The sequence below is a fragment of the Cariama cristata genome, unplaced genomic scaffold (assembly GCF_000690535.1).
Source record: "Cariama cristata isolate BGI_N322 unplaced genomic scaffold, ASM69053v1 scaffold7100, whole genome shotgun sequence".
Lineage (NCBI taxonomy): Eukaryota > Metazoa > Chordata > Aves > Cariamiformes > Cariamidae > Cariama > Cariama cristata.
This window is the reverse complement of record NW_009595224.1, coordinates 44,238-56,567: the sequence shown is the minus strand read 5'-3', so window position 1 is coordinate 56,567 and position 12,330 is coordinate 44,238. Positions and strand designations below refer to the sequence as shown.

Genomic DNA, 12,330 nt, shown 5'->3' with positions numbered 1-12,330 from the left:
CTGTTGAAGCCATTCTGCTTTATATAAAAAGGCTAAATAATTGCTGGAGCAAGAGCTTAACTTGTGTCACCTAGATATATGCTTATTACTTATAGATTGGCTCTCACTCTCTCTGACTGCCTGATGGGTGTTTGGATATGGTAGGTGAAGCACAGCAATTTCACAGGAAAATTCAGATACGGAGAATCTAGAAATATTCATCAGAAAATGATTGAAAAAGTAATAAAAGAAATAGGGCTTGTGGAAGGATTTTTTTTGTGTCAGCTGAGGATATGGTCCAAGAGATTTTGAAGTAAAAGAACTAAAGAAGCATTTTGGAACGTAAAATTCAGTAGCAGGTTACCCCATCCCCAAGCAAAATACAGAATTAAGTCCTCGCATACGAAAGCAAGACACAAAAAAACTAGCAGTTTAAAGAATCGTTAGAGGAATTACAGGTAGGCCATGATTTAAAGTGGTACTAGCTGTGTTGATAATACGACTAAAATTGCATAGAATTAAATGAAACTTACACAGACATTTAAAATTAAGCCAAGGTAAATGCAGCCTTGATTTGGATATAAATTATTTTGAAGTGATGGATACATGGTATAATTACAATGCTGACTAAAATAAAATGTAAATGTCTCTATCTTTTCTTCTTTTTATAGTTCTAAAACAGATCCTGTTACTGGAGCTGTGAAAAATACCAAATACCATCAGCTTTAGTAAGCACTGCAAAAGTAACTTTGCTTGGTCCCATAAGCCTGCAGTATAAGTGTGTGAGTGTACACACGCATGTATGTGTGTACGTGTGCATGCACGTGTGTGTTTCTTTCTTTTTCCCCTAAAAAGGTTTCTCTTTTGGTGGCGTTGTTTGAGGAGGAGGATGAATAGGAAGAGGATTTTTTTTATCAGACTTCTGTTCTTCACTTGCATGTGACTTCCCTAGTTTTATTACGCGTTTCTGAAATACTGAAATATTTGACGCTCCTCAGCTTAATGTGTTTTTCATGAGAAAGCACTTAACTGTGGTGTAGATGCAATACAAGTGACGCAGCGGTCTTGGCATTTCTGTGACGGTTATCCTTATGTATTGTTCGCAGTGACTTGCTGGGGTTGGTTACGTACCTGGACTGGGTCATGATCGTTGTTACTATATGCTCCTGCATTTCCATGATGTTTGAATCCCCCTTTAGAAGAGTTATGCATGCTCCAACGCTCCAGGTACTGTCACCGAATCATTTAACACTTAATGAAACACAGTCACCTTGGTTTTCTCCCCTGCCTATTCCTAAATCGTGGCTGTTCTCTGCTTTGATTTTCAGATTGCCGAATATGTTTTTGTAATATTCATGAGCATTGAGCTTAATCTGAAGATTATGGCAGATGGCTTGTTTTTTACACCAACAGCTGTCATTAGGGACTTTGGAGGAGTTATGGACATATTTATATATCTTGTAAGTTTTTGTATTTATGGGACGTTTCTGTAGCATTCTTAATTTTGATATCTTTGGATATATAAACGTTTAGTAACGTTAAAAAGTTCGGCTCTGCAACCCTGGTGCAAATGCAGTAGTGTAATTTGTGGGCAAACACCACTGTTTTCATGTGCAGTCCTGCCGGTTGTGTGTACAAATACTTGTTTAAACATCTAAAAATACACTGACGTGTGATAAGCACCTGGCAATTTAGGGTAGGACTATTGTATGGCCCCTTTAAATTGTTTATTTATTGTTATAAGTTTCAGACCTGATTTCATTCGAAAGTAAGCTCGAGATCTCTGACCTTACTTCAGCATTTTTATGCAGGAGAACTTTTATTTTATCCGTTTCTTAGCCTTTCATTGGTTCCTTCCCTCTCGACAGTTCTCAGACTTCGTAGAAGGTGGTTCAAAAACCTCTACCATTTGACAGAAGGGCACATCCTTGTTGCTGGTGTTGCTATAGAAGAAAGCAAGCAAAGCAACATTTTTCTGTATTCCATACCTATCAGTAGTGGTTCTCAGGAAAAAAAAAGGTTCTACTGTTTTCTTTGTCCCCCAGAAATTTCTTGCATTCTACTGAAATACAAGAGAAAGGGGTCTGTTTGCCTCTTCACGTAGGACAATAAACACCAGAGAATGTGTCAAAACCAGTGCTCAATATAATACAGTATGAAATATTTTCTACCTGAAGAAATTACTAAGCAAAATGGCTTTGATGGATTCTGATTAAATCTTTCAGACATTAATCCACCAGACAGATGTGCTGCATAAAATTTGTCACGATCAATTTGTATCAAAGATTTCATTGTTAGCATAAATAAAAATATGCATACTTATACAAAACTCCTACTGTAGTATGCATAATCAGTATGCACATGAGTTTCTTGAAATCCCTCTAAATCCCTCTGCTTGTCTGAAGGAAAATTTCAGTGGTGTAGCTTGGATATTCCAAATGTGCCTGTGGTGGTCTTAAAAGAACAGGAAAGAAAGTGAGCAGCCCTGGCAAATCTTTGTTGTTTTGGTGGGGCGGCTGTCTTTTACCACTGTTGTTTTTAACAAATTTGGTGACATCGGCTTGATCCTCCATTCTTTGTGCATTTACCTCTTTGTAACACTCTCCCCTCTGTCCCCCTGTATAACATTGGCTTTATAGATACTTTTTAAAAAATAAGAAGTATTTAACAAACTTTATAATCAAGAACCATCTGCCAGAGATTGTTCAAGCTACAAGATGCAACCGTGCTGTTTGAAAACACTTTTGAACACATACTATTTGTGTGAAAAAGCCACACAGGTGACAAAATTACTTATGCCTGTGACAAAATGGTAGGAAAAACAGGCGAGGAAAGTGTTAACAGACTTCCCAGGTGAGGATATCTCGTTTCAGGAGAGAATCTCTGTTTGAAATGAGAAGGGGAGAGAGAGATGATGCTGCCTGCTCCAAGAATATGGTTCGTGCCCCTGCTCTGAATCAACCAATTTGATTTCTTCGTTTGGAACTGTTCCATCTGCTGAAAAGAGTAAAATAGATTTTGAGTCGAAGGGGAAGAGAGAGGCTGAAGCTGATGCCCGTTAGTTAAGACAATCAGCCAGGGCACAGGAGACCCAAGTCCTTTTTCTAAATTAGGCGGGTTTTGCCTTAATCTTCCCTTTAAGGAAGAGAAGTGTTTATTGATCTTCTGTGCTGTGTGTATGTCAAGTAAGACATTGTAACCCTAATCCTTCTTTGCCTTTTCCTGCCCTGTCTGCTCAAGGTGAGTTTGATATTCCTGTGCTGGATGCCTCAGAACGTCCCTGCCAAATCCGGAGCTCAGCTCTTAATGGTACTGCGCTGCCTCCGGCCGCTTCGAATTTTCAAACTGGTCCCTCAGATGAGGAAGGTGGTGCGAGAGCTGTTTAGTGGCTTTAAGGAAATCTTTTTGGTATGTGCCACTTAATTTATTCTTGTTAAAAAGAAGATAATAGACTAGTAATAAGATACCATTTTGCTATAATGTTTACGTTTTCTGATCTCTTCTCCATTGTTGACTGTTTACTTTTCATTGTAGCTACCACTGCAGAACGAGTTAAAAATAAGGAATATAAGTAACTCATTTACATTTATACTGAATAAAGCTGCTTTAATAATTCTTTTATAAATGATACTATTCGTTCAGCATATATGTGGCCATAATTACGTAGAAGGACTACCGAAATAAAATCTACTCCTTAGTGACAGTTCTAGTTGGGAAAGGAAGATGAGAACTAGGGTATAGCACCTCTGCAAGAACAAAAATAAACCTTGTTTCCAAGCGGAAGGTCTCTACCTCCAAGTTTTTTGAGAGGCAACCAGAGACAATACAGTTGTTATCACAGACCTGGATCTCGTTGTTATGTCATTGTTGTTATTATTATGATCGTAATTATGCACTTGTAGTAATAATAACAATAGTGGAGTCTGTGATTGCTTGATCACAACCTAATCTATTGTCTTGGGTTCCTGTGTGGTATTTGTCACCCTAAACAACAGACATTTTGGTCCTTAACAGAATGCTGTATTAGGTCATGTTGTTATAAAAAAGCTAAACTACAAAATATTTGCAGACAGTAATAGAGCAAGGACAAAAAGTATAAAGCTAGTTAGCATTTCATGGATACTGTATTCTGGTAAAGAGATTTACATCATAATTTGCGCATGCATATCTTTATTATAGCTATCCTGGAATTAAATATCTAACCATATCTAACAACGGCTTACTCAGATTAATTAGTAAAGCCTGATTCAGCAAAACAGAAAAAGCACGCTTAAGGAGTTGAAGAGTTCTTTTTGAAGTGAATGGCAATTCTTATGTGTACAGAACTTAGCAAGGTGGTACACTGAGTGCAAGAAAGCTTTGATCCTGATCTTAGATGCTATGTTATTGTTAATACTAATAATACTAATAATACTAATAATAACACATCACGTGGTTACTGGATCAGAACCTAAAGTAATGTGTATGTCACAAAAGCCATATCTCCAGTTTATGCAACTGCAGTTCACCGAAGGAGCTGACCCCCTTTTTCAAGTCTGCAGGAGGAGAGCTCGACAAGTCTAACTTCACCTTTACAGGTTTCGATTCTTTTGCTGACATTAATGCTTGTTTTCGCAAGCTTTGGAGTGCAGCTGTTTGCTGGAAAACTGGCTAAATGCAATGATCCGCACATCATTTCTAGGGTAAGAACTGCTTTTTTGCTTCCAAATAATAGTATGCTGTGCGATTTCTGCCTTCTGGGGAAAGCAAGTGGGGCAATCAGAGCTGTCATATGAGAGGTGGAGATCTTGGGCACTTTCTTGTTCAGAAGCAGGACGATGGAGGGAAGGGTGATAAAGGAGTGAGTCAATGAGGGTAAGGCTGGGTTTTCATGTAAAATGTAAAGTAAGTCCAAATATTGGGGGCTCTCTGAAAAAAATTGTCAAATTCGTGCCATGTTATCTGCAAAGGATGGGATGTCACATGGAATTAACCATGGAAAATGAGTCTTGCAAAATGAAAAGCACTCTCAGTCGTGGATGGAGAAGGGCTTTTTGAATCCCTTTTTCATTTGAGTAAAAGTCTGTGACTATTAATCCCAGACCTGTAAATAACCCTTCATTTCTGTTTACATTGCTTCCCTATCATGGCAAGTGTACTGTCTATAATGGCATTTTAGCATCTCTCACAGGCCATTATTTAACCTCAGGCTGTGATTTATTTCACTATAGGAAGATTGTCATGGCATCTTCAGAATAAATGTAAGTGTTTCCAAAAATCTCAATTTAAAGTTAAGACCTGGAGAGAAAAAACCTGGATTTTGGGTGCCACGAGTCTGGTGAGTTGCTACGCATTGGTCTATCTTTCTTCAAAAATGCAGCTGTTGATGTAGAAAATGGCTCAAATCTCATGACATTAAACTACTGATGGAGGGTTTTCCTTGTAAGTCAAATTATTAAGGGTAAAAATTCTGGTATATTTAGTAAAAAACCAGATATATGAAACTTTTCCAGACTTAACCTGCTATTCTGTTCATAAAGCAGAAAGGAAAAAAATACCCATAGGGACTGAACCTAGATAGGAATTAGATGTGATTATTATTACAGTGGGAGTTATGGTCTTGAACCAAGATTATCACTTAATTGTTCTTTAGTACTATTATGAAGACATCCTGAGAGCCATACATCAACAACAGAACCAAAGAATAAATAGGAAAAGATGGGATTAAAAAGAAATGGAAATCAATCTGCCTACAGCTACCCATAAAAAAAAAATGAGCAAGTCTTGCCTAAAACCAGCCTTTGTCTTCTATGGCCATCAACCATGCCAGCTAGCAGCTTCTTTTTGTTTCCAATGCAGGGAATCCTTGTGGTCTATCTGGTGCAGTAGTGCAGTAAAAATTATTTAAAAGCTAATGGAATGTTTATTATTAATATTCTGATAAAGTTCATTTAATATTTCCCAACACCTGAGCAGGCAAAAAACCCTCTTTTTAATTGTTCACATTTTAAAGTTGGTTGGCATTTTGCACAATAAGCTTAACAACCACAATTATTTTAATTGACTATGTGCATGATTAAAGAATGTACCAGCAGTGGTAGATTGAGAGCCATCCTACACTAATGAAATAATACGCTGTGATTTGAACAGTCAGTGAAACTCTGACATCTGCAGAAGTCTTTGTTTCTGTGTGCTTCAGACAAATTCTACCTCGAGTAAGCAAATTCAATCCTCTTCAGCTTGATCCAGAAATAAGCAAAAACTGTCATAATCAGCAGAACTGTAAACTTTGGGGAATGTTTTGTTATTGCAGAAAAATATTTTACCGCAAGGACATTTATACCACCTGTTGGCTGTGTCAGGCCAGATTTTCAAGAGCCAGATGTCAGTATAAGGACCACATTTAAAAGAAATATCTACATCTGAGAGCTCTCTTTTTCACTGAATGGTTGGATTTTTAGAAGCACCAAACACTTAATAATTCTTCTGGAATACAACTATTTACCTTATGAACTGTTAAAGATTAGTTGGACTCCTTGGATTATCTGTCTCGGATTATAGAGACAGAGCAATGTGCAAACCTAGCCCAAAGAGGGTACTTCTAATGTTCAGCTGGAAACATCCTCTTGAATCTCAACTGATACAAAAGGTCAGAGCATAAGGTATAGGAAAGTCAAGAAGATGCGATGTTCTCTCAGTAAGTTTTGCTTTAGACCATCAGTTCCCGATGATAATGAAATAAGGAACAGTGTTTTCTAAATGATCTCACTGACTTTGGAGTCCGAATCATTTATGTGGGTTTGAGATTGGTCTCCTTCAGTAAATTTCTTCTAGAATCTGGCCAATGCCACCAGATCCATTTTTTCATTAGTGCTGTATTTTGCTAATTTCATTGACGAAACACTAAAACGTGGCAGCATGTTATAAACTTTATTACTGTGAAACAGATTCTGAGTAAGAAAATAAAAATACATAGGGATCAAAAAAATTGTGCTGTACATATTTATTGCTGCTGCTGCTGCTGCTATTTTCTTATCCCTGAGACAGAACTTGAATGAGAGATTTCAGAGGCTTTAACACCAACTTTGCAAGGTATTGAAATGTTAGTTAGACTATGAAGAATCAAGGTGACAAATAGAAACAAAAACTTTATTGCTGAAGTTATACCTATTTGTGTCCTGCATTTCAGGGCAAATCCTCGGAATTTTAATTTTGACAATGTGGGGAATGCAATGCTGGCACTATTCGAAGTTCTTTCATTAAAAGGCTGGGTGGAAGTCAGAGATGTTATTATTCATCGCGTTGGGCCGGTAAGGAAATGCATCAGAGTCTTTGAATTCTACAACCCATACTTTGATTTGTTTTAACTATTAATCTTTTTTGTCTATTCAGATCCATGGAATCTACATTCATGTTTTTGTATTCCTTGGCTGCATGATTGGACTGACCCTTTTCGTTGGAGTCGTCATCGCTAATTTCAATGAAAACAAGGTACTGACTGAGGTGGTTTATTGTGTCTAAAACTGGCTCTGTAAGAAATCTAAAACTGATATCACGCTGTCTACATTACTTGGTAAGACTGCCTTTAAGACTGACTTACATTCTGCAAGCCTGCAAGTATGGCTTCAGGCACACCTGATCCGTATTTGCTACGAAACTCCACCTGGGATGATAGCAATCCATCACACTCTCTTTCAAAGCTGTCTGAGTTTATTTACAATGCAGTCGTGTTGCCAGATGGAGATTGAACCTAAAGCACAATGTATTTACAGGTACTCCACATTCTACTGGTTTAGTTTGATGTAGGTGTACATGTGGTGGCAGGTAAAAAGACATGATATGCTTGTGTGTGTTACAACTAAGGAGTCTCATTTAGAGCCCTTCAATTGCAGTATTTCAGCTCCAAAGTAAAGCTGCATGGCTTTTACCTGGCAAGCAGCAGAGTGCATTGTAAAATTAATTGTCCATCACCCCAAAAAAAAAAAAAAGGAGCTAGTGTTCTAGGTAAAAACTGCAGTTCACATGGGCTTTGCAGATTACCCTGAGAAGTAGAAAAGCCTGTCCCCAGGTGAATTGTTACAGAGCAGCTCATGTGTACACTTGTTAAAGGTGGCATCCTCTGGAAGGGACTGCAGCATGCCCACTGCCCAGCCCTTAATCTGACTTTTTTTTCTGAGGCTCTTGTGGTGCCCCTGTGGCACCAAGACATAATTATTAACTTTTTTTTTCACCTTTCAATTCAAAGTCCCCAAAATAATGAGATGTCTGTGTTGCAGCTAGCTAGAGTGATATTTTTGTCACTCATGGCACTGGAGGGACAGGATGATTGTGCTGTCTGGGGCTTGGAGATGCAAGACAACCCAGCGTGCCAGTGCTGGAGATAAATTGAGTGCTGGCCATGACTCTGCTGTGGCCCTGACCCGAACTCTGTAGCAAACACAACTGTTGAGTTTGCCCTTCAAGGAAACTGCTTGACTCCTTCTGGAAGGGAGCTGAGCAGCACACTACTGTGAGTCCAGTGTGGGCAAGCGAGGCGTCATGAGATGAGATCAGGCAGGTTGCAAGCCAAATAAATAGCCTAAAACCTCTGCTGTTCAGAAGGTATTTTTACGTTTGCATGACTCCGGTGTAATGTTGCTGAGATGAAGTGCAGTCATTCTTGTTAAAATACATCTGTTCTAAAGAACAAGGAGCAATGTGCTATTCATTTATTTTCTTATTTGCTAAATTTTGACTAGTGAATTAACAAAGCTGAAATTTCTCCAGTATGAGAATTCCACTGGATTTTTATAGATGCTTTTGCCCCTTCCTGTTCAGCTGTGTAATACTGCTTTTCCTTCAAATGTGTCATCCTTACACTGATGAATGCAAAATATTTTTCAGCAAGTTTTGAAAAAAAAATTAAGACATTTTATGTAAATGTTAAAATTCTTTTAATGTTTTTCTTCTGTGGCTATGTATGTTTCTGTCATGTACATCATAGTTCATGAAACTATTGAGATGTTAACTGAGCATTTCTATCATATAAATTGTTTCTTCATTCCACTTTACACTTTGTACACAGATCAGTTTCCTCAAAAACCTGTTCATAGGCATGAGTGTAGACGAGGAGAAGAAATAATCACATTGCAGAGTCCGTTCTTAAATAGCTTTTGATGATGGCTGATCAAACATCTTTCCTTTACCCTGTTGAGGTGTGGTGCACGCGGTGTTGAGGAGTGAGGAAGCGGTGCGTTTCCCTTTTAGTTTTGCATGTGGTCTTGAATGTATCTGTCCTGAATTCTGAGCCAGCTCTGTGGGCAACGGAGAATCATCAGGAGCCACTTGGTGCTCTGGATTGCTTTGCTACACCTACAGGCATCTACTTTTGGCCATTGTCATAGAGAAAAGGTACTAGAGAAGCTGGATCTTTGCCCTTACTAGTATGACTTTATTATGCTTTTGTGACAATAGGCCCAATCTTACTAAGTGCTGTCAAGCTCCTAGGCAGTGTGTTCGCTCTTAGTTCCCCCTCTTTCCGTCGGAGTCACTCGCAGATCACGTTCATTGTGTCAGTCTGTCTCCTGCAAAGGCAGCTTGTGAGATTTCTTTCACAAATTAGTGAGATGACATTAACTCATAACTCAGTATTCATCTGTGTATATTCAACTGTCGACTGTGGAGTAAGGTGATCTGGGCCAACACACAGGTTACTTTTGAAGTGAGTCATCCACAATATGAGTGTAAATCTGTCACCAGTTTTTTAAGTTTGAAATATGAACATTAACACGGGAAAAGTAAACTTAATTATGTGTGACTGTGTAGCAGATTCATATTTTGTACCTTTCTCCTAGATATACAGCTCTAAAGACACAGGACAACTCAAACTCATGTGAAAAGTCAAAGTTTGGTTACGTTCACTGATTCAAAATGAGAGGGAAGAGGAAGGTGTGAACATGAGGCTTATAAGGATTGTGAGCGCAGGAGATGATAACTGAACAGTTCATCTTCGTCCAGATTGCCCCTGCATGAGCTGCCAGTGTAAATGTGGAAGTTTGAGGTGTAGGGCCTGAATTAGGGTTTCCATTATTTTCAGAAAATTATTTAATTTTTACATTTATCTTTTTGAGATCATTTTCTCTGCTTACACATTTTCCTCAAACTTGGGCCACCTTTTCAGCTATGAATGGTCTCCTCCCTCAATTCCATATCTGAATACAGGGAAAGCATTAGTCTGAACATCAAAAAAGCTACTCACTGGTAACAGTTCCTTGCAAATTACACTGAACAGGCACATCATGCAATATTTTCTAGAATTTACATGATACTAAAAATACAGTCAGTATAAATCATTTATGTCATCTGTTTCAGCTTCTTCAGTTGTTTCTTGGTTACCTCAGGTAGCTGCTGTGGCATGTAATGTTTGGTTTTCTCTCTTTTTTCTCAAATACTTGAGAGTATTTTGAAGAAAACATCTTCAGATTTGACTTGTAAAGATGAGTATGTTAGTTAATTATGCAGTGAGGGAAAAAATCTCCGCCCAATCGATATTCAAGTAGAGTGAAGAAATGTCCAGGTACTGAAAAAAATGTGAAGTAAGATAGAGAGAAGGCTGACAACTAGTCCAGAAAGAAGAGAGCAAAACAGTCTACTCTGTGAGGTTAAGTTGCATCTTCTTAAAACTAGTTACTTGGCCAAGCTACCGGTATTTTAAGTAGATATTGGCTTTAGAAAGGTCATAGCTCATACATGGTTAGAGTAGCGCCAGGAGTTGTTGAGGAGAGTCAGAGTTGGATGATTACTGAATAAACTATTTTACGTAATAATGAACAATTTTCTTAAAAAAAAAAAACAAACCCCAAAATATTTTCAGATATGCTGTAGCATTTCATGTGAGCTGTTGGAGCTGTAGGTGTGGAGATGTTGGACTGGGAAGTACCATGGGGGGTTGCCAGCAACATGGCCATAGCCCCAAACGCTCCAACCCCTGCCATTTCACAACCCCTGCCCATCACTTGTCACAGCTCCCAAGTGCCACGTGTTCAGTCGGCAGTGAAGATGTCATCAAAAGGGTCGTTAGGCATTGGAATGGGCTGCCCAGGGAGTTGGTGGAGTCCCCATCCCTGGAGGTGTTTAAGAAAAGACTGGACGTGGCACTTAGTGCCGTGGTCTGGTTGACATGGAGGTGTTAGGGCAAAGGTTGGACACGATGATCCCAGAAGTCTCTTCCAACCAAACCGATTCTGTGATTCTGTGACTCAAATATTATCTGGCAGTTTTGAGCTGATGTCTGAATGCAAACGCAGCTCCTCCAGCGGTAGTCCCGCTCGCGAGGCTATGCTCTGTGGTCCCCTTAATGATCCCACTGGTGGAAGTGATAGTTTCTGAGCAGCAGAGCGACTTGGCATCACTATTTCTCAATTTTACAAGAGCCCACTTTTTTTGTCACCTTTTGTCTTGTTTGCAGTGACAGCTCTCCAAGCATATAAACCAAACACGCGCATTGAGGTGAAGGAGTTGCCTTTTAATGTAAGCATTTCTAAATGGTACGGTTTGGGCCTGACACCGGTAATAGGCATCCTTACATCTCTCACTGTCCACATCATGTTGAAAGACATCTCCTCCCAGGGTTCTGTTTGGGGACACAGCTCCGTAAAGAGATTGTGTCCACCAAGAGGGAGGAATGCTGACCCAAAGGTCACACCAGCCCTCACCCAGCTCGGTGTGGCTCCGTGCTGACTCGGGGAGCAGCCGGGTATCTGGGAGACAGGCTGGTGACATTCACCTTGACAAGGTCTCCCTTGTTTTTGTCACTCCAGACTCCTTCCATGAGATTTTACAATTCTCTGAAGTGATGAGGACCTCATTTTGTTTTGAAGGTCATTTTAAATAACATTGAATTCTGTTTGGGGTTTCCTTGTTTCTTCCTATGTTAGCAAAACACATTACACACATTACCACCTACCACCCACCTGCCCTAAAGGTGTATCTCCACCTCTCCTTGTGCATCCTTTGTGGAGAGCTCTTGTAGATTCGTAGCATACTATTATTTGATTTCAATTACACCCCAAGCAGAAGAGCTGCAGAGAGCAGCAGCGGTTTCTTGGAGGGCTCGTTCCCCAAGAAACCATAGCGGCACTGACAAGCCGCAGGATTTTCTGCAGCAATGTCCGGACAAAATCGACCACTCTTTAAAACGGTGCTTCCTGGCAAATGATGTTCAGTCAAATGGAAGACCTCCTGCCGTGTTTCACTGCCCACACCAGGATGCTGCTACAAAGAGCAACAACTGTGCCTGCTGAGTTGAGTCCCAGAAACTCACAGCTAATGCATCCAGAAATCCTCCTGAGTAACAGCTGATACTTCAGACTCCTTTACCCGAACAGTGTGTTA

General features: G+C 39.5%; 1 protein-coding gene across 1 annotated transcript in view; it reads left to right on the top strand.

Annotated features, from left to right (window-relative positions):
- NALCN (sodium leak channel, non-selective) overlaps nucleotides 1-12,330 on the top strand; it is a 36,091-nt gene that overhangs the window by 4,179 nt on the left and 19,582 nt on the right. Inside the window, exons 6-13 of the mRNA XM_009701250.1 lie at nucleotides 651-707; nucleotides 1,086-1,206; nucleotides 1,308-1,439; nucleotides 3,220-3,387; nucleotides 4,557-4,661; nucleotides 5,190-5,296; nucleotides 7,148-7,268; nucleotides 7,351-7,449. Of these exons, the coding sequence (XP_009699552.1) occupies nucleotides 651-707; nucleotides 1,086-1,206; nucleotides 1,308-1,439; nucleotides 3,220-3,387; nucleotides 4,557-4,661; nucleotides 5,190-5,296; nucleotides 7,148-7,268; nucleotides 7,351-7,449 (910 nt within the window). The remainder of the gene's footprint in view (nucleotides 1-650; nucleotides 708-1,085; nucleotides 1,207-1,307; nucleotides 1,440-3,219; nucleotides 3,388-4,556; nucleotides 4,662-5,189; nucleotides 5,297-7,147; nucleotides 7,269-7,350; nucleotides 7,450-12,330) is intronic.